The sequence below is a fragment of the Bombina bombina genome, chromosome 2 (genome assembly GCF_027579735.1).
Source record: "Bombina bombina isolate aBomBom1 chromosome 2, aBomBom1.pri, whole genome shotgun sequence".
In the NCBI taxonomy this organism is placed as follows: Eukaryota; Metazoa; Chordata; class Amphibia; order Anura; family Bombinatoridae; genus Bombina; species Bombina bombina.
In genome coordinates, this window is record NC_069500.1 from 537,145,900 (window position 1) to 537,172,601 (window position 26,702).

The 26,702-nt window shown below is 37.8% G+C and overlaps 1 protein-coding gene across 2 annotated transcripts in view; it reads right to left on the reverse strand.

Moving 5' to 3' along the window:
• SYK (spleen associated tyrosine kinase) overlaps nucleotides 1-26,702 on the reverse strand; it is a 316,009-nt gene that overhangs the window by 130,048 nt on the left and 159,259 nt on the right. For both annotated transcript variants that reach the window (XM_053702388.1, XM_053702386.1), the window contains exons 3-4: nucleotides 26,245-26,405; nucleotides 8,168-8,306 (exon numbers count right to left, since the gene is read on the reverse strand). In XM_053702388.1, the coding sequence (XP_053558363.1) occupies nucleotides 8,168-8,306; nucleotides 26,245-26,405 (300 nt within the window). The remainder of the gene's footprint in view (nucleotides 1-8,167; nucleotides 8,307-26,244; nucleotides 26,406-26,702) is intronic.

The following is a 26,702-nucleotide window of genomic DNA, read 5'->3' on the forward strand; positions in this document are numbered from 1 at the left end:
TTTGTAATTATTTTAACCAGGTACAATAGCTATTAAATAGTTAAGAACTATTTAATAGTTACCTAGTTAAAATAATAACAAATTTACCTGTAAAATAAATCCTAACCTAAGATATAATTAAACCTAACACTACCCTATCAATAAAATAATTAAATAAACTACCTACAATTACCTACAATTAACCTAACACTACACTATCAATAAATTAATTAAACACAATTGCTACAAATAAATAAAATTAAATAAACTATCTAAAGTACAAAAAATAAAAAAGAACTAAGTTACAGAAAATAATAAAATATTTACAAACATAAGAAAAATATTACAACAATTTTAAACTAATTACACCTACTCTAAGCCCCCTAATAAAATAACAAAGCCCCCCAAAATAAAAAATTCACTACCCTATTCTAAAATACAAATATTACAAGCTCTTTTACCTTACCAGCCCTGAACAGGGCCCTTTGCGGGGCATGCCCCAAGAATTTCAGCTCTTTTGCCTGTAAAAAAAAACATACAATACCCCCCCCCCAACATTACAACCCACCACCCACATACCCCTAATCTAACCCAAACCCCCCTTAAATAAACCTAACACTACCCCCCTGATGATCTTCCTACCTTGTCTTCACCATGCCAGGTTCACCGATCCGTCCTGGCTCCAAGATCTTCATCCAACCCAAGCGGGGGCTAGACATCCACTGAAGAAGTCCAGAAGAGGGTCCAAAGTCTTCCTCCTATCCGGCAAGAAGAGGACATCCGGACCGGCAAACATCTTCTCCAAGCGGCATCTTCTATCTTCTTCCATCCGATGACGACCGGCTCCATCTTGAAGACCTCCAGCGCGGATCCATCCTCTTCTTCCGACGACTAGACGACGAATGACGGTTCCTTTAAGGGACGTCATCCAAGATGGCGTCCCTCGAATTCCGATTGGCTGATAGGATTCTATCAGCCAATCGGAATTAAGGTAGGAATTTTCTGATTGGCTGATGGAATCAGCCAATCAGAATCAAGTTCAATCCGATTGGCTGATCCAATCAGCCAATCAGATTGAGCTCGCATTCTATTGGCTGATCGGAACAGCCAATAGAATGCGAGCTCAATCTGATTGGCTGATTGGATCAGCCAATCGGATTGAACTATATTCTGATTGGCTGATTCCATCAGCCAATCAGAAAATTCCTACCTTAATTCCGATTGGCTGATAGAATCCTATCAGCCAATCGGAATTCGAGGGACGCCATCTTGGATGACGTCCCTTAAAGGAACCGTCATTCGTCGTCTAGTCGTCGGAAGAAGAGGATGGATCCGCGCTGGAGGTCTTCAAGATGGAGCCGGTCGTCATCGGATGGAAGAAGATAGAAGATGCCGCTTGGAGAAGATGTTTGCCGGTCCGGATGTCCTCTTCTTGCCGGATAGGAGGAAGACTTTGGACCCTCTTCTGGACTTCTTCAGTGGATGTCTAGCCCCCGCTTGGGTTGGATGAAGATCTTGGAGCCAGGACGGATCGGTGAACCTGGCATGGTGAAGACAAGGTAGGAAGATCATCAGGGGGGTAGTGTTAGGTTTATTTAAGGGGGGTTTGGGTTAGATTAGGGGTATGTGGGTGGTGGGTTGTAATGTTGGGGGGGGGTATTGTATGTTTTTTTTTACAGGCAAAAGAGCTGAAATTCTTGGGGCATGCCCCGCAAAGGGCCCTGTTCAGGGCTGGTAAGGTAAAAGAGCTTGTAATATTTGTATTTTAGAATAGGGTAGGGAATTTTTTATTTTGGGGGGCTTTGTTATTTTATTAGGGGGCTTAGAGTAGGTGTAATTAGTTTAAAATTGTTGTAATATTTTTCTTATCTTTGTAAATATTTTATTATTTTCTGTAACTTAGTTCTTTTTTATTTTTTGTACTTTAGATAGTTTATTTAATTTTATTTATTTGTAGCAATTGTGTTTAATTAATTTATTGATAGTGTAGTGTTAGGTTAATTGTAGGTAATTGTAGGTAGTTTATTTAATTATTTTATTGATAGGGTAGTGTTAGGTTTAATTATATCTTAGGTTAGGATTTATTTTACAGGTAAATTTGTTATTATTTTAACTAGGTAACTATTAAATAGTTCTTAACTATTTAATAGCTATTGTACCTGGTTAAAATAATTACAAAGTTGCCTGTAAAATAAATATTAATCCTAAAATAGCTATAATATAATTATAATTTATATTGTAGCTATATTAGGATTTATTTTACAGGTAAGTATTTAGCTTTAAATAGGAATTATTTATTTAATAAGAGTTAATTTATTTCGTTAGATAAAAATTATATTTAACTTAGGGGGGTGTTAGTGTTAGGGTTAGACTTAGCTTTAGGGGTTAATACATTTATTAGAATAGCGGTGAGCTCCGGTCGGCAGATTAGGGGTTAATAATTGAAGGTAGGTGTCGGCGATGTTAGGGAGGGCAGATTAGGGGTTAATACTATTTATGATAGGGTTAGTGAGGCGGATTAGGGGTTAATAACTGTATTATAGTAGCGCTCAGGTCCGCTCGGCAGATTAGGGGTTAATAAGTGTAGGTAGGTGTCGGCGACGTTGTGGGGGGCAGATTAGGGGTTAATAAATATAACATAGGGGTCGGCGATGTTAGGGGTAGCAGATTAGGGGTACATAGGGATAACGTAGGTGGCGGCGATTTGCGGTCGGAAGATTAGGGGTTAATTATTTTAAGTAGCTTGCGGCGACGTTGTGGGGGGCAAGTTAGGGGTTAATAGATATAATACAGGGGTCGGCGGTGTTAGGGGCAGCAGATTAGGGGTACATAAGTATAACGTAGGTGGCGGTCGGCAGATTAGGGGTTAAAATTTTTAATCGAGTGGCGGCGATGTGGGGGGACCTCGGTTTAGGGGTACATAGGTAGTTTATGGGTGTTAGTGTACTTTAGGGTACAGTAGTTAAGAGCTTTATAAACCGGCGTTAGCCAGAAAGCTCTTAACTACTGCTATTTTCAGGCGGCTGGAATCTTGTCGTTAGAGCTCTAACGCTCACTGCAGAAACGACTCTAAATACCGGCGTTAGGAAGATCCCATTGAAAAGATAGGCTACGCAAATGGCGTAGGGGGATCTGCGGTATGGAAAAGTCGCGGCTGTAAAGTGAGCGTTAGACCCTTTAATCACTGACTCCAAATACCAGCGGGCGCCCAAAACCAGCGTTAGGAGCCTCTAACGCTGGTTTTGACGGCTACCGCCGAACTCTAAATCTAGGCCTAAGTCACCTAACCTAACAACCTCTAGATTAACTACAATTACATAAAATAAAAAAATACTAAGTTAAAAATTAATTAAAAAATCTTAACATTATTTTAAAAAAACTAAGATTAAATTAGAATAAATAAATCTAAAATTACGAAAAAATGTAAAAGTCTAAAATTACAGAAGAAAATAAACAAAATTATCAAAAATAAAAAAATTAAACCTAATCTCAGACCCCTATAAAAATAAAAAACACCCCCTAATCTAACACTAAGCTACCAATAGCCCTTAAAATGGCCTTTTGTATTGCATTGCCCTAAGTTAATCAGCTCTTTTACCACAAAAAATACTAAGTCCCCCCTAACAGTAAACCCCCCCCACCCACCAAACCCCCCAAAATGAAAAAAACGAACACTAAAAAAACTTAAGATACCCATTGCCCCTAAAGGGGCATTTGTATGGGCACTGCCCTTAAAAGGGCACTCAGCTCTTTTGCAGCCCATTCAAATAAAAAAATCCCTAACCTAAAAAAAAACCCACCCCAAAAAAGAAAAAAAGCCTAAGTCTAACCCCCAAATAGGTACTCACCGTTCCTGAAGTCCGGCGGAGAAGGTCTTCTTCCAGGTGGTGAAGGTCTTCTTCCAGGCGGCGACATCTTCATCCAGCACGGGGACCTCTTCTATCTTCATCCAGGGCGAAGGTGGCCGCAGAATAGGACCGGAGCCATCCACACACTGAAACTTAAATGCAATGTATCCGTTTTATATTTGGGGTACCTTGCATTCCCATTGGCTGAAAAATTCAAATCAGCCAATAGAATGAGAGCTACTGAAATCCTATTGGCAGATCAAATCAATCAATTAAACTCTCATATCATGCAGTGCTATGTTGCAATGGGCTTTCCTTTCTTTCAGATACAGAAATGAGTCAGATCTCCCAGTGCTGGAACATTCTGTCCTTTATCTTTCAGCGTTTAGTGAGTTTAGCCTCTGAGAAGTCTGCACTACAATTCCTCTCCAAGGAGAATCTATGGTCATCAGGCCCCTATGCAGAATCCTCTTCTCATCCATGTTCAGTGCAGGGTCTAGCAAGGGACCATCACCCATAATGCTCCCCAAAGGACCTCAACTGATCATTATGTCTCCCAAAGATCCTCAGCATCCTTAATGGTTTCCAATAGAGAACACAAGCATACCTAATGAATTTGCCAAGAGACTCTTGCAAAACAGGCCATTCCCCTGGACCCAGCACCTTTCTATGTGCAAAACAGTGTACTAAGTGTGCATTATTTGACATATTTTGTGAAATATGATTTATGTTAACCTAATATTAACTCAGAGTGAGGACTGTACTGAAAATGTTGTAAACATAATTTAGATTTTCATTGTGGTCCTATAATGGAGCCTAGGGTGTGATTTTGAATATGCACCATGTTTTTTCAAAAAGCTAACAACTACCTTGGTAATGCTTGTTGTTGTTTTGTAGCCCCATAAATTATGTTGTATTATTTTTGATGAAGGCAGTGTGTGATAAACCAGCTGAATATTATTGTTTTCATTTGATCTTCCCATTATCCATTATCCCAAGATGATAAGCCTTTATTAGGTTAATATTATAAATAGCATTTCAGGCTCTCTGCAAAGTGATGTGAAAACTCTCTTAGATACCCCTGGCACATTCACAAGTATTTAAGAATGTACAGATGTCCTAAATGTGATATTAATACAAGTCTGAACAAACATACTATATATTAATAACTTTAATGCTGGTATATAGCACAACAAGGGTTTGATCTGTACTGGCATTAAAGTAACATTCTAGTGCACACTATTTGGGAGTTCTTTATCACTAGAATAGTTTTCTTATCAATTTAGCATTATCATTTTTTGTTAAAAAATCTGCTTAGTGTTTAGAAAGACTGAGGAGAAAAATGGCAATAAAGTGTTGCAGCTCCCAAAAAGCACAAAGGTGGTAGATGGCAGGGTTGTGTGACTGTTACTCCTGATTGTCTCTCTGATGTTGCAGCCTCCAAGTTGGACTTTACCTAAGTGTTAGACCCGATGTGTAGGGTTACATGCATAATTATCTAAGAAATCCAAAAAATGAAATGGCCAGACAGCACCTCCTTAAAGGCATGGACAGGGAAGGCCTATCCTGTATAAGCATTTGCTTGAAACAAAAGAAAGATATGGTGATTAAAATTGCATACAAGCGATGGAGCATAGTCATTAAGAATAAAAATTATTATGTTACAGAGATTTTATGCCAATTAGGTGACCAGAAAGTGTATACAAAATTATCCTTTGATCTCACTTTGAAAATTAAGAATGAGTTGGATGTTGTCATTGATTGTGTATCCAAACAAGTTATTATCTCTGATGATTTGATGACATTTTTGGTTGTGAAGAATCCTGTTAGACCAGTGTTCTATGCCCTACCTAAAATTCACAAGAGTCTCACACATCCATTGGGCAGGCCAATAGTTGCCAGTACTGATTCAATTTGCTCAAATATGGATATTTTTTTAGATAGGATATTATGGAGAAATTGAACACCAACTTTAGAGAAGATAAAGGTATATTTTTAAAGCTAGATGTAACATAGTCTTTATACGTTGATTAAGCATGCATTAGGTATACAGGCTGTGGAAAAACTACTGAGACAGGATAGCTCTAATTCTAATGCTATGATTATATTCATAAAAAATGGTTATAGATTATCATCAGTTGCAACTATTTTTTTTTGTGATATTTTTTACATTCAGTAACAAGAAACATCTATGGGTTCCAATGCCGTCCGCTCTATGCCAACATCTATATGTCAGTTTTGAGGAGAAATATGTTCATGATTATCCTCTGTTCATAAAGTTTGGGGCTGCATGGTGGCGTTACATAGGCAATATTTTTGGCATTGGGCTTGGGGACATTGGAACCTTATTGAGGTTGTGAAAGATTCAAATTTGTCAGTGAATGGTTTAAATTTCCCTCATCATATAGTGAGGAGAGGATTAACTTTTTTGGATACAATGAGGGTGGGTGGTTTGATAACATTTTATTTGTAAACTAAACCAAAGGACAAAAATGATTTGTTAAGTCATGATAGTTTCCATGCTCCTTTTACATTTGATGATTTTCCAAAAAGTTTTACATAGAACTGTTACAGATGAAGGTAAATGGGACATAAGGACACAGGAGATGACTAAGTATTTTTTGGACAGAGGGTACCTAATCGAAGTGTTGAGAGAAACTTCAGCCAGTGTAAAAGATAAAGAGGGCAATAATTAAAAAAAAAATAAGATAATGCCACAGAAACAAAATAGAATGGTATTTGTGATACAATATAATTAATTGATTAAGAATATTGCCCAGATTTTCAATTGACGCTGGCATATTCTCAAACTTTGTAATCCAGAGGCTGGTGTTTTTTTTAATCCACCAATAATGGCATATAGACAAGGTCAAAATCTGATGGATCACTTGGGTAAAGCAGATATTGGAGAAAAACATTGAGGCAGATGACTATTGGCATAGCGAGGACAGGTTGTTTTCCATGCATGACCTGTGCCAACTGTAATTCTGTCATAAATGGATCAACCTTTAGTCATCCTTATACAGGAGAGAAATTCCCTATAAGTAGTTATTTATCTTGTGACTAGAAATGGGTTATATACTTGATTAAATGTCCCTGTTCCCTAATATAATAGGGGAGAGGGCTAGGAGGTTAAGGGACAGGATATCTGAACATAAATTTAACATTAGGAGGTGGGATATGGATGCACCTATTGCTAACCATTTTCTCAGTTTAGAACATAACATCAGCCAATTGCAGTTTCAGACTATAGATCTAGTGGAGAGGCCTAGGAGAGGTGGAGATAAGGAGACTTAAAAAAAAGAAGTGAAATGTTTTGGATTTATAAATTAAGGACTTACAATCAAGGGGCTTGAGTCATGATTTTGATTGGTCCTTATTCTATTAAGTTAGGATTTGGACCTTTTCTTAATCACTTTTGAATCCCCTTACAATTTTCTTTTCTTTCATTTGAGTTCCTTGTCTTTTGTATATTTTTAAGGTGTATGTTACCATGTATTTTAAATTGTCTTAAATTAATTTAATTGTGACCACTAGGAGGCGATAAAACAATGTATGTGAACATAAACAGTTAAATGTATTATAATAAATGTGAAATTTTGTCACTAGGTGGCAGTAAGATGATACTTTTTAAGTTAACACAGGAGTTCACCTGTTAGACATAATGAAGGGCCTGTGTGGCTCGAAACATTTTCTGACTTTATCTTGGCACACATAGATTAATTAAGGTCATTTTTATTTTTGGCTGGACTTTTTCAATACATAATTTATAGGGTCAATAATACCAAAGTTACGTGTTGTAATGAATTAAGGCATGACATTTTTTGTGTCCCTTTATCTCTAAGATTGGCATAGGGGCATGCTTCCACCCTGCACCATAAGGTGCATATTGCAGAGCATTGCAAGTTTCTGATTGCTGTGTGCACCGTGCTTATCACTGAGCATAAATCAAGCATGTGTAGAAAAAAGAATGTATTTATATATATATATATATGTATTTCTGGGCTAGAGAGCACCAGGGATAGGTTGCAAACCAGGCCATTTATTCCTTTACAGTTACCGGTTACAAATGGCGCAGGGAGGTAAATTAATTTACTATTCATTTGCTGCTGCGCAATTCATGTTCCTCCCCTCAGCTTGTGTGCATTAGAATGTCACTTTAAGCTCACAAGAACCAAATCCTCTTGATATGATTTCTGGTGGTATCTTTTTAGATAGTCTATTAAAAAAACAACATATGATTTTGGGTGTATTCCACAGGAAAAACAACTCAGTAATTTGTTACAAATTACTTTGTAACAAAGAAATAACATAAAATAACATAAAAAAAACATATTTACCTGCCACAGAGTGTCAAATTTTTTCCCTTCTGGTATGGATAATTTGCCAGTTTTATCCCGATCAATGCGATAATGTGAAACTTTCCTATCATGTAGCAAGCATAACGCGTACGATCCATTGTTGTCTCTTTCTCTTATTCTACAACATAAAAACAATACTTAAATCTAGTTTTTTAAAGCAATACCAATACAGGTTTTGACCAAATATGTGATTTATGTCAATTAAACATTTTTTTTTATATCATAGGTTTTATCCACCAATCAGCAAGTGCTACCCAGGTGCTGGACCAAAGATGGGCCGGCTCATAAGCTTCCATTCCTGCTTTTTCAAATAAAGATACCAAGAGAACATAGAAAAATTGATAATAGGAGTAAATTAGAAAGTTGCTTAAAATTGCATGCTCTGATTCATGAAAGAAAGAATTTGGGTTCAGTATCCCTTTAACACAGGGCTGGTGCTGCAATAGAGGCAGCTAGGTGACTGGCTTAGGGTGCCCCTGCAGGGGGCACAAATGTGTTGCATGACATTTTTTTTGCCTAAATTTGGCTTCATATTAGGGGTCATATGTGGTGGCATAATGGCTAAAATTGGAGGAGATTCCCCTGAAACATAGGGATGCAGAGAGTGCTGGTCAGCTAGTCTAGCTTGAAGCTTCTGGCTGACTTATCTCATTGCACAGCACTTGCACTCTCTGCCAAATGTTAGCAGCCTCCATAAAAGCAGCAGTAGGACTCACCTCTGCAGCCTAATAGGTATTACTGGGGCTGATGGGCAAATGTAGGAGCACTAATAATCCTCCAACTTTTAATATACTGCAAGATATCAATGCACTATGTGATTCTTATGCTCAGAGATAAATCACCTCATACTCCCTCATTTGGGAAGACTTACTGGTCCTACTCTCATGGAATTAGATGCCCAGGAGCAGGGGAAGAATTTAACAACAGAGCTCTTCTGCAGTCTTACTTTTTGCCAAGTGGTGATTGTAGATGGATAGGCTCTCTGCTTGAGAACTTGTTCACCTGCAGCTAGATACATTTTCCTGTAAATCATGCTGTTATCAGTCTAGGTATAATAGTGAAATAGAAAAGAGGACATTCTGGCTCCATGTTTGTGTGCTTTACATATTCTTACCACTGTTTGATTCATTATACAGAGCCACCCCTGATTTGCTATGTTGTGCAGAGCCACTACTTTGGTATGTTACCTCATGCCGAGATTAATCATCATAGTTATTATAGTTATAATAAATCATATTAACAGTCAAGAATTTGATGTGATAATGCAAATCTATTTTCTGTACCATTATAGATAAAATAGTTACCTATAGCTGCTTAAAGGGACAGTAAACCTTAAAAATAATGTTATATAATTCTGCACATAGTGCAGAATTATATAACATTACATTAGCCAAACTTTTTAAACCATAATATTGCCTTTTTATTTTTAAAAGAAAGCGCTGTTTCACAGACCCGCTCTCTGCTCTCTGCTGAGCGGGTCTGTTATATTTCCTCAGCGCATCGGGCAAGCTGTATAGTCACAGCCTGGCCCGACCGCGCCATAAGACTAAGTGCAGCTCGCTCCTGTATTTCTAAAAACAATATCAATGTTAATATTTATTTCATGTTTAATTTTTTTAATGCTGCTATGGGCACAAGTTTTATTTTTTTTATTTTTTTTAAGATTAAGATTATCGTCAGTTTGGATGCAAACTCTCAAAAAGGTTTCTTCTGGTATATTTTGTGACTAGATGGTGAGAATTGTTTTTTCTTTAAATAATAGTAACTGTTCTTTGAATTTATAGGTCTCGATCACTATCTGGAACAGCATTTTGGGTTCTTTTCTTTTGGCAAAAAAGGCTACATCTTGATCACAATAACGAGATTTTGGTCTATTCTTGAACTCGGAAATTGCTTTTTGGATCCTCAATAAAACCCTATTGTTCCTATGGATCAAAAATGATCCTGGTGATCACAATACGTTTTTTGGACACTTTTCAACAGCTTTTCGAGACCATTTTTGGTTTATCAAATTTGACACCTCTAGACATTTGATAAGTCCTTGAAAGGGCATTTTGGAAAACTTTAACACTATTTCACAGCTATTTCCAAGCAGCCTTTTATCTTGCATATATGTCAGTCACTCTGAAATGGCCATTCCAGGGGTTTATTAACATACATATGTATACATACTGTATGTAAATATGATTACTAAGTTATATTATGTACAGCTAAGGGCATCTGCAGGAAAACTAACTTCAGGACCCCAACATCTAAAAATTGTGAGTTTTTATATTTTATTTGTAATATTGGATTGCAAATCACACTTGCACTGATGTGATTGAAACTAACAGTAATGTGTAGAGTTATTAAAATTGCATTTTTAAAGGTGATCGCTTGCAATCCATTTCCATCCGCACCACTACTAACCCATCTATATGCATCTGTTAGATTGTCAGGATGGGCAGACTATGCAATCTTTTTTTTTTCGATATATGGTCTCTGCAACTTTCACAAATTTTGTTTTAAACAAGATATATTTTTATTGTTTGTTAAAGCACTGTTTCTATTTTGGCGTGGACTGAAAACAAAATGATGCAATTAAAATCTGCAAAATTGTCATTCCAGCTCAATACTCACTGAACTCTTCCCTGTAGTAATTAATTATTAATAAACATATATTTTTAGATCTATTGAACAAGCTTTCTTATTTTCAGAAAATTCTCAGAGACTTATTAAAGTAAATATAATTTTAAAAATTTTAATAAATCTTATATTTTTTTTTTTTTTTATACATGTTTAAAAAAATAAAAGCTTTTTAAACTAAATTAGAAGACAAAAAAATATATATTAGGTTAACATATTTTTTAACACAACACATCTTTTTTCTTTCACCTCATGTTTTGTTTCACTTTTAGACAGAATATAGGTTTTAAAACCACTGGTCATTGCAGGAAGTCAGATGCAAATTTCTTTTAAGTTACAAAACCACAAACATTTTCATAGAATTTAGGGAACAAGTAAATGTTTGTAAAATAGGCTACATTAACTGAGTATATAAATAATCAGTTTGTAATTGTATATTTGTTGATCACTGTTGATCACTATTATTTTGTTATTATTCATTTAGATAAAAAAGTGTGTGTGTGTATATATATATATATATATATATATATACATATATATATATATATATATATATATAAATACACACGTGTATGTAAAAAAAAAACAATAATAAATTTTATATATATATATATATATATATACACACAGTATATATTGGACAAATACATTAAATATAAATATATATATATATATATTTATATATACACGTGTATGTAATAAATAATAATAATAATAAATTATATATATATATATATATATATATATGTATATATATATATATATATATATATATATATATATATATATATATATATATATATATATATTTATATTTAATGCATTTGTCCAAAAAACATTATTTATCTTGCATGTTGGGTGGAGTTAAACATTTTAATAATTTACTGCCTTTTGCACTAATAATGTTAATAATACAATAATTTAAATGTGTAGTAACAAACAAAATAATGTATTTTTATTCCACAACATTTGTCCTACAATCAATCAAAACAAGCTTCAAAAGCTATACTTGTGCATTTTCCTGGGCCCCAGCTGAGTGCATTCAGCTCACTTTTAATTCTCTATGGCCAGATGTTAAAAGCATTGTGGTAATGGCAATATTTTACTTCATAAATCACTTTTTTACATGCAACTTTTTGCATTGTCAAAATAAAAGAGGAAAACATAGTATTCTATGGAAACTGCTGATTCACATAATTTGCAGCCCGTAAAAAGGATTTCAAGCTGTGTAGCTCTAGATTATCCAGTGCATTTGTCATCAGCAATAGTTGTACACAGCAGTTTTATAAATAAACACACTGCTGAGAAGTGTGGATTCTTAATTACAATTAATCAGTTAAAAGCTCCAATGTTTATTAAAAAAACAAAAAAAACCTCTGCTTTATAAGGTAAATAAAATAGTAAATTCATCTTGTTGGAAAGAAATTCTTTTTCATGTAAAAAATATATTTTACATATGAATAATAACAAAAAGAAAAAACTCACAAAAGTAATTCATCTTTCAAAATTAGAACTCAGTCTTCAAAGGGACATTAAATTCTCTTTAAAGCTATTCTCTTATTGTAACCCTTCACAAGTGCTGGTTAGTACAGCCCTGCATCTTCACACCGTCATGTTGCAGTAAAGGTACTTCTGAACATTGTGACAGAAGCTGTGCACATTCACAGATCACTGATATTAATATCTTCTTGACAAACCGTATCATGCACTTCAGATTAGCTGCACAATACAGAGCAGGGGCTGTAAATTTTTTAAACAGCTGTATTTCTCTATATTATTCCTGTTATGAAACTCTTCTGCTCTCTATTGTGCAAGCTGACCCAAAGTGCGAGGTGAGAGCATGCTGCTTCTGTCACAGGATGCATACTAAGATGGCCGCACCCAGTGTAAAGATGCAGAGCTTTACCAACTGACTTCTGTAATGGGTGAAGAGTTTTAAAAATGAGACAGCTGCAGGTATAGGTTTAAAAAAACAGAATTTATGTTTACCTGATAAATTTCTTTCTCCTACGGTGTGTCCGGTCCACGGCTTCATCCTTACTTGTGGGGATATTCTCTTTCCCTACAGGAAATGGCAAAGAGAGCACACAGCAAGAGTTGTCCATATAGCCTCCCCTCTGGCTCCACCCCCCCAGTCATTCGACCGACGGTTAGGAGAAAAAGGAGAAACTATAGGGTGCCGTGGTGACTGTAGTGTATGGAATAACATTTTTTAAACCTGACTAAAAGCCATGGCGGGCCGTGGACCGGACACACCGTAGGAGAAAGAAATTTATCAGGTAAACATCAATTCTGTTTTCTCCTACATTGGTGTGTCCGGTCCACGGCTTCATCCTTACTTGTGGGAACCAATACCAAAGCTTTAGGACACGGATGAAGGGAGGGAGCAAGTCAGGTTACCTAAACGGAAGGCACCACGGCTTGCAAAACCTTTCTCCCAAAAACAGCCTCCGAAGAAGCGTAAGTATCGAATTTGTAAAATTTGGCAAAAATATGCAGAGAAGACCAAGTCGCTGCCTTACAGATCTGATCAACAGAAGCCTCGTTCTTGAAGGCCCATGTGGAAGCCACAGCCCTAGTAGAGTGAGCTGTAATTCGTTCAGGAGGCTGCCGTCCGGCAGTCTCATAAGCCAATCGGATGATGCTTTTCAGCCAAAAAGAAAGAGAGGTAGCAGTAGCTTTCTGCCCTCTCCTCTTACCAGAATAAACGACAAACAAGGATGATGTCTGTCTGAAATCCTTTGTTGCTTCTAAATAGAATTTTAAAGCACGGACCACATCTAGGTTGTGTAACAAACGTTCCTTCTTTGAAACTGGATTCGGACACAGAGAAGGAACAACTATTTCCTGGTTAATATTCCTGTTGGAAACCACTTTTGGAAGAAAACCAGGCTTGGTATGTAAAACTACCTTATCTGTATGGAATACCAGATAGGGAGAAGTACACTGCAAAGCAGATAATTCAGAAACTCTTCTAGCAGAAGAAATAGCAACCAAAAATAGAACTTTCCAAGATAGTAACTTAATATCTATGGAATGCATGGGTTCAAACGGAACCCCCTGAAGAACTGAAAGAACTAAATTTAGAGGAGTCATGGGTCTGTAGACAGGCTTGATTCTAACGCCTGTACAAACGCCTGTACATCTGGCATGGCTGCCAGACGTTTGTGTAACAAAACAGACAGAGCAGATATCTGTCCCTTTAAAGAACTAGCTGACAAACCTTTATCCAAACCCTCTTGGAGAAAGGAAAGTATCCTAGGAATTTTAATTTTACTCCAAGAGAATCCCTTGGATTCACACCAACGGATATATTTTAGCCATATCTTATGGTAAATGTTCTTAGTTACAGGTTTTCTGGCTTGAACCAGAGTATCTATAACTGAATCTGAAAACCCAAGCTTAGATAGAATCAAGCGTTCAATTTCCAAGTAGTCAGTTGCAGAGAGACTAGATTTGGATGTTCGAATGGACCTTGTACTAGAAGATCCTGTCTTAAAGGTAGCTTCCATGGTGGAACCGATGACATATTCACCAGGTCTGCATACCAAGTCCTGCATGGCCATGCAGGAGCTATTAGAATCACAGAGGCCTTCTCCTGTTTGATCCTGGCTACAAGCCTGGGAAGGAGAGGGAACGGTGGAAACACATAAGCTAGATTGAACGACCAAGGCGCCACTAATGCATCCACTAGTGTCGCTTTGGGATCCCTGGATCTGGACCCGTATCGAAGAACCTTGGAGTTCTGACGAGACGCCATCAGATCCATATCTGGAGTGCCCCATAGTTGAGTTAACTGGGCAAAGACCTCTGGGTGGAGTTCCCAGTCCCCCGGATGGAAAGTCTGACAACTTAAATAATCCGCCTCCCAGTTGTCTACTCCTGGGATGTGAATTGTAGATAGGTGGCAGGAGTGATCCTCCGCCCATTTGATGATCTTGGATACCTCTCTCATCGCCAAGGAACTCTTTGTTCCCCCCTGATGATTGATGTACGCTACAGTCGTCATGTTGTCCAACTGAAATCTTATGAATCTGGCCTTCGCTAGGTGAGGCCAGGCCAGGAGCGCATTGAATATCGCTCTCAGTTCCAAAATGTTTATCGGGAGGAGAGACTCTTCCCGAGACCAAAGACCCTGAGCTTTCAGGGAGTCCCAGACCGCGCCCCAGCCTAAGAGACTGGCGTAGGTCGTGACGATGACCCACTCTGGTCTGTGGAAACTCATTCCCTGAGACAGGTGATCCTGAGTCAACCACCAGCGGAGTGAGTCTCTGGTTACCTGGTCTACTTGAATCTGGGGAGATAAGTCTGCATAATCCCCATTCCACTGTTTGAGCATGCACAGTTGTAATGGTCTTAGATGAATTCGAGCAAAAGGAACCACGTCCATTGCTGCAACCATTAATCCTATTACCTCCATGCACTGAGCTATGGAAGGCTGAGGAATAGATTGAAGAACTTGACAAGCGTTTAGAAGCTTTAATTTTCTGACCTCTGTCAGGAAAATCTTCATTTCTACAGAATCTATTATTGTTCCCAGAAAGGGAACCCTTGTGGACGGGGACAGGGAACTCTTTTCTACGTTCACCTTCCACCCGTGAGACCTGAGAAAGGCTAAAACAATGTCTGTATGAGCCCTTGCTTTGGAAAGGGACGACGCTTGGATTAAAATGTCGTCTAGGTAAGGTGCTACGGCAATGCCCCTCGGCCTTAGGACCGCTAGAAGGGACCCTAGCACCTTTGTGAAAATTCTGGGAGCAGTGGCTAAACCGAATGGAAGAGCCACAAACTGGTAATGTTTGTCCAGAAAGGCGAACCTCAGTAACTGATGATGATCTTTGTGGATAGGAATATGCAGGTACGCATCCTTTAAGTCCACGGTAGTCATATATTGACCCTCCTGGATTGTTGGTAAAATTGTCCGAATGGTTTCCATTTTGAATGATGGAACTCTGAGGAATTTGTTTATAATTTTTAGATCCAGAATTGGCCTGAAAGTTCCCTCTTTTTTGGGAACTACAAACAGGTTTGAGTAAAAACCCAGACCTTGTTCCGCTGTTGGAACTGGGTGTATCACTCCCATCTTTAATAGATCTCCTATGCAATGTAAGAATGCCTGTCTCTTTATCTGGTCTGAAGATAAGCGAGACATGTGGAACCTTCCCCTTGGAGGAAGTTCCTTGAACTCTAGCAGATACCCCTGAGAGACTATTTCTAGTGCCCAGGGATCCTGAACATCTCTTGCCCAAGCCTGAGCAAAGAGAGAAAGTCTGCCCACTACTAGATCCGGTCCCGGATCGGGGGCTACCCCTTCATGCTGTCTTGGTAGCAGCAGCAGGCTTCTTGGCCTGTTTACCCTTGTTCCAGCCTTGCAATGGTTTCCATGCTGGTTTAGGCTGGGAAGCGTTACCCTCTAGTCTAGAGGCTGCAGAGTTAGGAGTCAGTCCGTTCCTGAAATTGCGAAAGGAACGAAAATTAGATTTGTTCTTAGCCTTGAAAGGCCTATCCTCTGGGAGGGCATGGCCCTTTCCCCCAGTGATGTCTGAAATAATCTCCTTCAATTCCGGCCCGAAAATGGTCTTACCCTTGAAAGGAATATTAAGCAATTTTGTTTTGGACAACACATCCGCCGACCAAGATTTTAGCCAAAGCGCTTTGCTAGCCACTATTGCAAAACCTGAATTTTTCGCCGCTAACTTAGCCAATTGAAAAGCGGCATCCAAAATAAAGGAATTAGCCAACTTTAGTGCGTGAATTCTGTCCATGACTTCATCATATGGAGTCTCCCTTTGGAGCGAATTTTCTAGTTCCTCGAACCAAAAAGACGCTGCCGTGCTGACAGGAAAAATGCACGAAATTGGTTGAAAAAGGAAACCTTGCTGAACAAATATCTTTTTAAGCAATCCTTCCAATTTTTTATCCATAGGATCTTTGAAAGCGCAACTGTCCTCAATAAGAATAGTTGTGCGCTTGGCTAATGTTGAAACTGCGCCCTCAACCTTAGGGACCGTTTGCCATGCGTCCCTTCTGGGGTCGACAATGGGGAACATTTTCTTAAATATAGGAGGTGGAACAAAAGGTATACCTGGCTTCTCCCACTCCTTAGTCACTATTTCCGCCACCCTCTTGGGTTTCGGAAAGGCATCAGCGTGCACAGGGATCTCTAAGAATTTGTCCATTTTGCACAACTTCTCTGGAATCACCAAAGAATCACAATCATCGAGAGTAGCTAGCACCTCCTTAAGCAGGGCGCGGAGATGTTCTAACTTAAATTTAAATGCCATGATATCAGGTTCTGCCTGCTGAGAAACTTTTCCTGAATCAGAAATTTCTCCCTCAGACAGACCCCCCCTCACTGCCAATTCAGATTGATGTGAGGGTATAACAGATAAATTATCATCAGCGCCAACTTGCTCATCCTCTGTATTTAAAACTGAGCAATCAGGCTTTCTGGGAAATGCAGGCAGTTTGGATAAAAGATTTGCTATAGAATTATCCATTACTGCAGTTAATTGCTGCATAGTAACAAGCATTGGCGCGCTAGATGTACTAGGTATCGCCTGCGCGGGCAAAACTGGTGTTGACACAGAAGGAGAGGATGATGAGCTATCCCCACTACCTTCATTTGAAGAATCATCTTGGGCAACCTTATTAAATGTGACAGTACTGTCCTTACTTTGTTTGGACGCCATGGCACAATTTGTACATACATTTAAAGGGGGAACCACCTTGGCCTCCATACACACAGAACATATGCTATCTGAAGGTATAGACATGTTAGACAGACTTTAGCAGGCTATTAATGCAATAAAAACGTTTTTAAACAAAACCGTTACTGTCTCTTTAAATAATAAAAAGAGCACACTTTATTTCTGAATGTTTGAAAAACTATGAAGGAAATATCCGATCTTTACAAAATTTACACCCCAGTGTCTTAATGCTTTGAAAGTATTGCACACCAAATTTCAAGTCTCTAAACTCTTAAATGAGCAAACCGGAGCTATTTGTTCAATTTACCAGTTTAAACACACTACAGTCCCTGCCACAGACTTTGCTGCGGCTTTTACCATCCTTAGGGGTTATTCACCACAGAAATAAGCCTTCCTGAGTCCGTTTTTTAGCCACAGGACCCTCTCACATGAAGCTGCATGCACTGCCTCTACAAGTAACTGCGCAACTGAGGCGCGAAAATGAGGCCTCCTCCCTCTGCATACCAGAGTGAAGGGGCCTTCCTGACTAGATTAGGCGTCTAAACAACTGCCAGGCGAAATAAAAACATTCCCAAAAGTGTTTCCAAATACACAAAACACTCCAAATGACATATAAATATGATATAAAATAATCGATTTAGCCCACAATAGTGTCAACCAGCATAGAGCCCATTTTATAAGCCTTAATTCTGTTATGAGTCTAATAAAATGGCTTACCGATCCCATAAGGGAAAACTGACAGTCTAGCATTACTATGTCTTGTTAGAAAATAGACTGGTCATACCTGGAGCAGAAAAGTCTGCAAACTGTTCCCCCCAACTGAAGTTCTCTGGTTTCAACAGTTCTGCGTGGGAACAGCAATGGATTTTAGTTACTGGTGCTAAAATCATACTCCTCTTTTAACAGAACTCTTCATCACTTTCTGTTGTAGAGTAAATAGTACAAACCGGCACTATTTTAAAATAACAAACTCTTGATAGAAGAAATAAAAAAACTACAACTAACACCACATACTCTTTACCATCCCCGTGGAGATGCTACTTGTTAAGAGCGGCAAAGAGAATGACTGGGGGGCGGAGCCAGAGGGGAGGCTATATGGACAGCTCTTGCTGTGTGCTCTCTTTGCCATTTCTTGTAGGGAAAGAGAATATCCCCACAAGTAAGGATGAAGCCGTGGACCGGACACACCAATGTAGGAGAAATAAACAGCATGTTCAGTAGTAACCATGCTTCTGTAGTTGTACTCAGTAAGTTTCATGTCCCTTTAAAGTCTCTGAAAAGATATGAGCAAAACCAAAGGGCACAACAGTATAAGATCATATGAACAAGGAGGAATAAATGAATATATGGAAAAGAACTCACCAGGATAGTGCACCATCAGGTACATATAAAACCGACTGGAACCTTTAAGCTATCCAGCAAACTTTCCCCATACCAACTAAGCTTGAATTAAAAATGTCACAATATAAGCTTTAACAGGTAATTGCATTTATTAAAAAACACAATGACAGGTGACGAAATGGTCAGACAGGCTGAGAAATACGTTGTATGTATTGTTTTTATTCAAGGATTTTATGTAGCAAATGCCTTTTTTAGATCCACTTTTTTCAGCCGTGTGTTGGGGAAGACCAGTGTGCAATCACCTCACATGGGCACACCAGTTTAAAACCACTACTAGCCATGTAGCCCTACTCACACCTGTGTGGCACTAAGTGCTCCTGGAGCTCTCCTCCCACCAAGTGCCAGACAAACCTATGACCCCCTTCCTGGGATACAGCTATAAAACTTTCAGTAACTATTATCTAGATAAGTGTAGTCAGTACCAGAAGGCTAACATGTTACATAACATGCTATGTGACACTGAATCTTATCAACTGAGACCTAGATAAACTGGTTCTAAAATGGTACCTCATTGATTAAATGTTGACTCATAGCAGCAACATGCAGTGAAACTATCTCTGTAAAAGTGGTTTTGAAAGCAATAGGCATAGAAGTGTTTGTCTTGTTTACACACTTCTGACCAGAACTAGAGTAGATTCTATTCATAGTGTGTAGAGTAACATTTACATATACTGGCATATGCTTTAACATTGTACCAAGTCTACATTTAGTATAGTAGATTAGTAAAAGGGCCAGAGGAAAGTTGTTGCAAACTTCAATATTTTTTTAGTACTTTTCATATTAATTAAAGGTTGTTGTTTCTTTTCATTGTTTTTTTTTCTGATAAATGTTATATAAATAGCATAAGTAATAGTTGTTATGTTCATTGTGAACCCTACAGGCAGTAGCAATAGTTCTTCATTGATTTGTAAAATATTATTAAATATGAAGGTGGTGAATGTTTCAAATACTTTTTATGCATATTTGTTAGTGTCTCATGCCCATTGGTAGAATATCCTGCTGCTACTTGAATGACCTAATTTGCGGTTAGATTACAAGTTTTTGTCGGTAATGGTGTGCGTTGCTAACGCACAGTTTTTCCTTACCGCTCACCTACAGTAACGCTGGTATTACGGGTCTTTAGAAACCCGGCGTTAGCTGCAAAAAAGTGAGCGTAGAGCAGAATTTAGCTCCACATCTCACCTCAATACCAGCGCTGCTTACGGTAGCGTTAAGCTGGCAAAACGTGCTCGTGCACGATTTCCCCATAAGAATCAATGGGGGAGAGCAGGCTGAAAAAAAACCTAACACCTGCAAAAAAGCAGCGTTCAGCTCCTAACGCAGCCCCATTGATTCCTATGAGGAAACACATTTATGTCTACACCTAACACCCTAACATGAACACCCCTAATCTTACACTTATTAACCCCTAATCCACCGCCCCCGACATCGCCGACACCTGCATTATATTATTAACCCCTAATCTTCCGCTCCGGACACCGCCGCCACCTACATTATACTTATGAACCCCTAATCTGATGCCCCCAACATCGCCGAACCCTACGTTATATTTATTAACCCCTAATCTGCCGCCCCCAATGTCGCCGACACCTACCTACAATTATTAACCCCTAATTTGCTGCCCCCAACGTCGCCGCCACTATAATAAAGTTATTAACCCCTAAATCTAAGTCTAACCCTAACACCCCCCTAACTTAAATATAATTTAAATACATCTAAATAAATATTCCTATCATTAAATAAATTATTCCTTTTTTAAACTAAATACTTACCTATAAAATAAACCCTAAGCTAGCTACAATATAACTAATAGTTACATTGTATCTAGCTTAGGGTTTATTTTTATTTTACAGGCAACTTTTTATTTATTTTAACTAGGTACAATAGTTATTAAATAGTTATTAACTATTTAATAACTTCCTAGTTAAAATAAATACACATATACCTGTAAAATGTTATTAAGGGGGGATTGGGTGGGTTTTAGAGTAGGGTTGGGTGTGTGGGTGGTGGGTTGTAATGTTGGGGGGGTATTGTAATACCGGCGTTAGGAAAATCCCATTGAAAAGATAGGATACACAATTTACGTAAGTGGATTTGCGGTATGCTCGAGTCACGGAAAAAAAATGAGCGGTACACCTGTACCTGCCAGACTCATAATACCAGCGGGCGTTAAAAAGCAGCGTTGGGACCTCTCAACGCTGCTTTTTAAGGCTAACGCAAGACTCGTAATCTAGGCGTTGGATTTTATGCAATATAATGGCATTTTATGTCTGTATGCATACGTGTGTGTGTAGTATGTATGTGTCTCTGTATGTATTTACCAAGATAACACAAATGAATATAGGCAAAAGAAATATTGATGATGAAATATTGCATAAGTAACTATGGTGGGCTTACAAATTGAATTAGCATGTATGTTAGTTTGAATTACTGAAACAGTTAAGCCATAAATTACCCAAGCATGCATATGATGTTTATGCTTTGCTCATCTTATGAGCAAAAATATTACGCATAGTCGTAAAAATACTATCTGTATTGGAATACGATACAAATTCATATATAAGAACATTATAAAATATAATATTTAATATATAATGATGCAAATTGCTTAAAATCTAATTGTATACCGTGTATGATTTTATAGTACACAGAGTTAGAGTAAAAGTGAGGCGCTAGAAATATCGTGTTTCTGCTAGCATTTTTAATTCTGCTGATATTACAAGTGGGGCTAAATTGCAATTGCCCCATTAGGCTAAGGTTTTTTAGACTTAGGTTTTTTATTTTGGGGGGTTGTGTGGGTTGGGGAGGTTCACTTTTAGGGGGTACTTTGTAATTTCTTTTAGGTAAAATAGCTGTTTAACTTAGGGCAATACCCTACAAAAGGCCCTTTTAAGGGCTATTGGTAGTTTATTGTTAGATTAGGGGTGTTTTTATTTGGGGGGGGTTAATTTATAGGGGTATTAGATTAGGTTTCATTTTTTTTATTTTTGATAATTTTGTTTATTATTTTCTGTAATTTTAAATAGGTCAGTATGCAGAAGGTGGTTCACATTAATACATATGTACACATATATAAGCATATATATAAGTGCATTATAGCCCTTTGCCATTAAGCAGATAAAGCCATGATAAAACATATTTATGTAATATTCATATTTAATAAAGATTTTAACTATGTATTGACTGTAAATATTTCACATTTACTAATGAGAATATGCTATGCTATATGTGATATGGGTGTTTGTTTTTTTATCAACAGTTTTTTTATCTCCATTGACTTCTACGGGAAATGCGAAAATGTGATGGCGTTTGCGCGATTTCATGTGTTAGTTTTTTCCCCACTTTTTTTTCTCTATTGATCTCTATGGGGACATACACGCACGCAAAGTTTGTTTTTTCACCCTGTTCGGATTAACACTAGCCCAAAGTTTTTTTGGAACTTGCAATATGAACGCAACCCTCCAAGCGCAAAAATGAAAATCCAAGCAGAGTTTTTCACTGACGTAAAAAATATATATACCGCACCACTTGTAATCTAGCCCACAATCTTTAAGATATCATGGTTCAAATGAACAGTACACACACAATTTTGTGTCAAATTTGGCACAGGATAAAAGAATCAGTGACACATACGGTATCTCCCACCTAAACATGAAATAGTCCTCTCATATGCTTAAATGGACTTTATAGTGAAATGATAACTAATTAATAAGAGCATGTCATTTTAACACTAGTGACCCTGAAAAGCCATTTAAAACATAGTTAAATTATCTCTTGGGACTGGAGCCACAGAGAACTGCTACTCCTTGACAGAAACTGTGGCTGACCTAAACAGCAGCGGCATGAAATAGACGGAACAGTCAGGCACACCCACAATGTTTTTGGGCTCCAGCCCCTTCCGCAAGCTCCAAACAGCAGTGGCAGTCGCACAACCCATCTGTGTGACTGCTGCTGCTGATTGCATCAGCAGCAGTTTACAATTGGGACCAGCAGTTTTCTACAGCTCCCACGTGGCAATTTAACTATGTGTTTATCTACTTTTCAGGGACACTTGTGCTTAAATTGCACACTCTAATGAATAAGAGCATGTCATTTTCCCCTATAATGGCCCTTTAACTCATTTTAGTAACTGAAGCTTCAATGTTTACAGTACTCAAGCAGACAATGCTCAAAGGGAATAATAAACAAAGATGTTTGCTTAGATGGATAAAAGAAAACTGAATGTGCATTTTGGAATTACAAAAGGTGTGTGGAAGAGGTACTACCGGTTTTGAATTGTCGATTATATACTATAAAACTGAGTGCCATTTATTAAATACAACTGGAAAATACAAAAATAAACAAGTCAGTAAACAAAAAGATGAACACATTGAAATAATCTAGCTAATAATGTAATTCCATTGCAACACATAAGTAAGAACAGATCTCCCTTGACAAAAGGCTATTAAGTACAATCTTCCTTCTAAATGTAGGCTATGCCAGCGTTCACCAATAACATTATTGCACTAGGGCCATCTGTTGAGTAGGTTCGCTGCTGCCAGCATTAATACATGTGTAAACGATAAAAGAGAGTTCAGAGACTGTTTTATCAATTGCTTCCTATGGTAGTAGAAACTGCAGTACACTGCTATGCCAATACTAGCCTGGATTTGCTCAAGCCAATCACTACTGAATACATCATAAATCCTACAGATCATAGAAAGTCAGAGCTTAGTTAGGAAATCAATTATTCTCTCCAGTATTCTTACAAAAATGCTTATATAAGAGTTAACAAATGCAATTAAAACATTCTGGGCCAGATTACAAGTGGAGCGGAAAATATTGCTTTAGCTAAAGCGATATTTGTGCTTCACTTTGTAATATCAGCGCAAGATAATGGGCGCTGGTATTATAAGTTTACAGCAATGCGAACGTGACCTCATGAGAGAGAGCGCATCCATAGGCTCAGAACCTAACGCAGCGAAGGAGGTAAGTAGCGCAGCGATGGGCAGCACTTAATAAATATATATGAATATATACATATATATTTATGTTTTATAGTCACTTCGTTCTATCAGCCAATAGGAATTAAGGTAGAAAAAATCCTATTGGCTGTTGCAATCAGCCAATAGGATTGAGCTTACATCCTATTGGCTTATCCAATCAGCCAATAGGATTGAGCTTGCATTCTATTGGCTGATTGGAATAGCCAATAGAATGCAAGCTCAATCCTATTGGCTGATTGGATCAGCCAATAGGATGTAAGCTCAATCCTATTGGCTGATTGCAGCAGCCAATAGGATTTTTTCAACCTTAATTCCTATTGGCTGAAAGAATTCTATCAGCCAATCGGAATGTAAGGGACGCCATCTTGGATGACGTCATTTATAGGGAAACCTAATTGTAAAGAAGACGTCGGAAGAAGAGGATGCTCCACGCCGGATGTCTTGAAGATGGAGCTGCTCCACGACGGATGGATGAAGATAGAACATGCCGCCTGGATGAAGACTTCTGCCCGGTTGGATGAAGACTTCGGCCCGCTTGAATGAAGACTTCTGCTGGCTTTGCTGAGGACTTCTGCCGCTTCGTTGAGGATGGATGTCGGTTCTTCAGAAACTGTAAGTAGATCTTCGGGGGTTAGTGTTAGGTTTTTTTAAGGGTTTATTGGGTGGGTTTTAATTTTAGATTAGGGGTTTGGGCAAGGAAAAAGAGCTAAATGCCCTTTTAAGGGCAATGTCCATACAAATGCCCTTTTCAGGGCAATGGGGAGCTTAGGTTTTTTAGATTAGGTTTTTATTTGGGGGGGTATGGTTGTGTGGGTGGTGGGTTTTACTGTTGAGGGGTATTTGTATTTTTCTTTATAGGTAAAAGAGCTGATTTCTTTTGGACAATGCCCCGCAAAAAGGCCCTTTTAAGGGCCATTGGTAGTTTATTGTAGGCTAGGGTTTTTTTTATTTTGGGGGGGCGTTTTTATTTTCATAGGGCTCTTAGATTAGGTGTAATTAGTTTAAATATTTGATAATTTATTTTTTATTTTGTGTAACTTAGTGTTTGTTATTTTGTGTAACTTAGTTGTTAGTTTTTTGTAACTGTAATTTTTAATAGTAGATTTAAATTATTTGAGTAGGGTTAGGTTTTTAACTATATAATATAGTTAATTTAATTTGTAGTTTAATGTAATTTTAGTATAACAGTTAGGGTAGGTTAATTATTAGTTTAATATAGTTTAATGTAATTTTAGTATAATAGTTAGGGTAGGTTAATTAATAGTTAAATATAGTTTAATGCAATTTTAGTATAATAGGGTAGGTTAATTAGTAGTTTAATATAGTTTAATTTAAATCTAAAGATAAGTTTAAATTTATTATAAGATAGGGATGAGTTAATATTTAATGTAAAGTTAAGGGGTTGTTAGGTTTAGGGGTTAATAGGTTAATTTAGTTTATGGCGATGTGGGGGGCTGGCAGTTTAGGGGTTAATAGGTTTAGTAAGTGGTAGTGATGTGAGTGGCCAGGGGTTTAGTGGTTAATACATTTATTTAGTTGCGGAGGGGTCCGGGAGCGGCGGTTTAGGGGTTAATAACTTTATTTAGTTGCAGTGGGCTCAGGAAACAGTGGGATAGGGGTTAATAACTTTATTAGAGTTGCGGCGGTGTCGGGAAGAGGCGGGATAGGGGTTAATAACTTTATTAGAGTTGTGGTGGGCTCCGGGAGCGGAGGGATAGGGGTTAATAACTTTATTTATTTGTGGCGGGGTCAGGGAGCGGCGGGATAGGGGTTAAACATTTTAGTATAGTGGCGGTGTTTAGTGACAGGATATAAATTAAGCTGGGAAAAAGCCGAATAGCAGCGATATCAATGACTGTTAGTTAAAAACAGTTCGCTGCTCATTGCCCCGTACTGGGTGCACAGCTTTTTGACAGTTTTTTTTTATAAATATGGAGAGCGTATTCAGGCGAGCGTATTGGTGCCGTCGAATGCAGCATAGTTGATGGCTTGATATGTAGGCCTCCAAGTCTGGGACTGCTTATTTAAAATCATTCAATCAATAAGTATCATTTTATTTCTTGGGTCACTATTTGGCACAATGTTTTAGCACTGTATTACTTTATTTATTTTTGTGTCACTTGCATATTGTGTAATATGTTATTGGGTAATAAAGAACGCATGTCTATTAGCAATAGAATCTAAATAAAGGCATCTGCATTTTGAATATTGTATACTGAGAGAATTGAATTGATTTCCTCTTTAATACATGTTTTCTGCTACAGTATTCCCTCCTAATGATTTAAGGCGGTATTACCCTCAACCTGTATTAGTAATCAAAGCAAATTTCACTTACAGAAATGTTCCATTAGTCTTTGGTCCATTTAGTATTATTTGTTCAGATTCCTCCCTAGAGATTTTACCATGGAACCATGGCATTTTTTGATGTGCGGTTGTAGCTATTAGCTTTTCAAGTTGAGGTTTTTGGCTTATAATAGCTTGTTCAAGAGCTTCGCCCTTAAAAAGAAAAGAAAAAAAAAAGACAATAAATCAGTAAAACAAGATCATTGTTACTAGCTAATTTCAAGTTTAACAGATTTTTAATGAATAAGTAAAGTTGTATCTCACTCAATCACTTTTCTGTAATCCCAGTTGGTAGAGGGAGATACAGTTTTGCATGAAAGAAGCAGCTCATTAATTTCAATGGTAGAAATCACGTCTTTTTCCAAAATACTTTTAACATTGTAAAAAAAGATTTACTTTTAACTTGTTAGACGCATGCTACCCAATGCGCTCAAGGAGCCAAAGTCGACC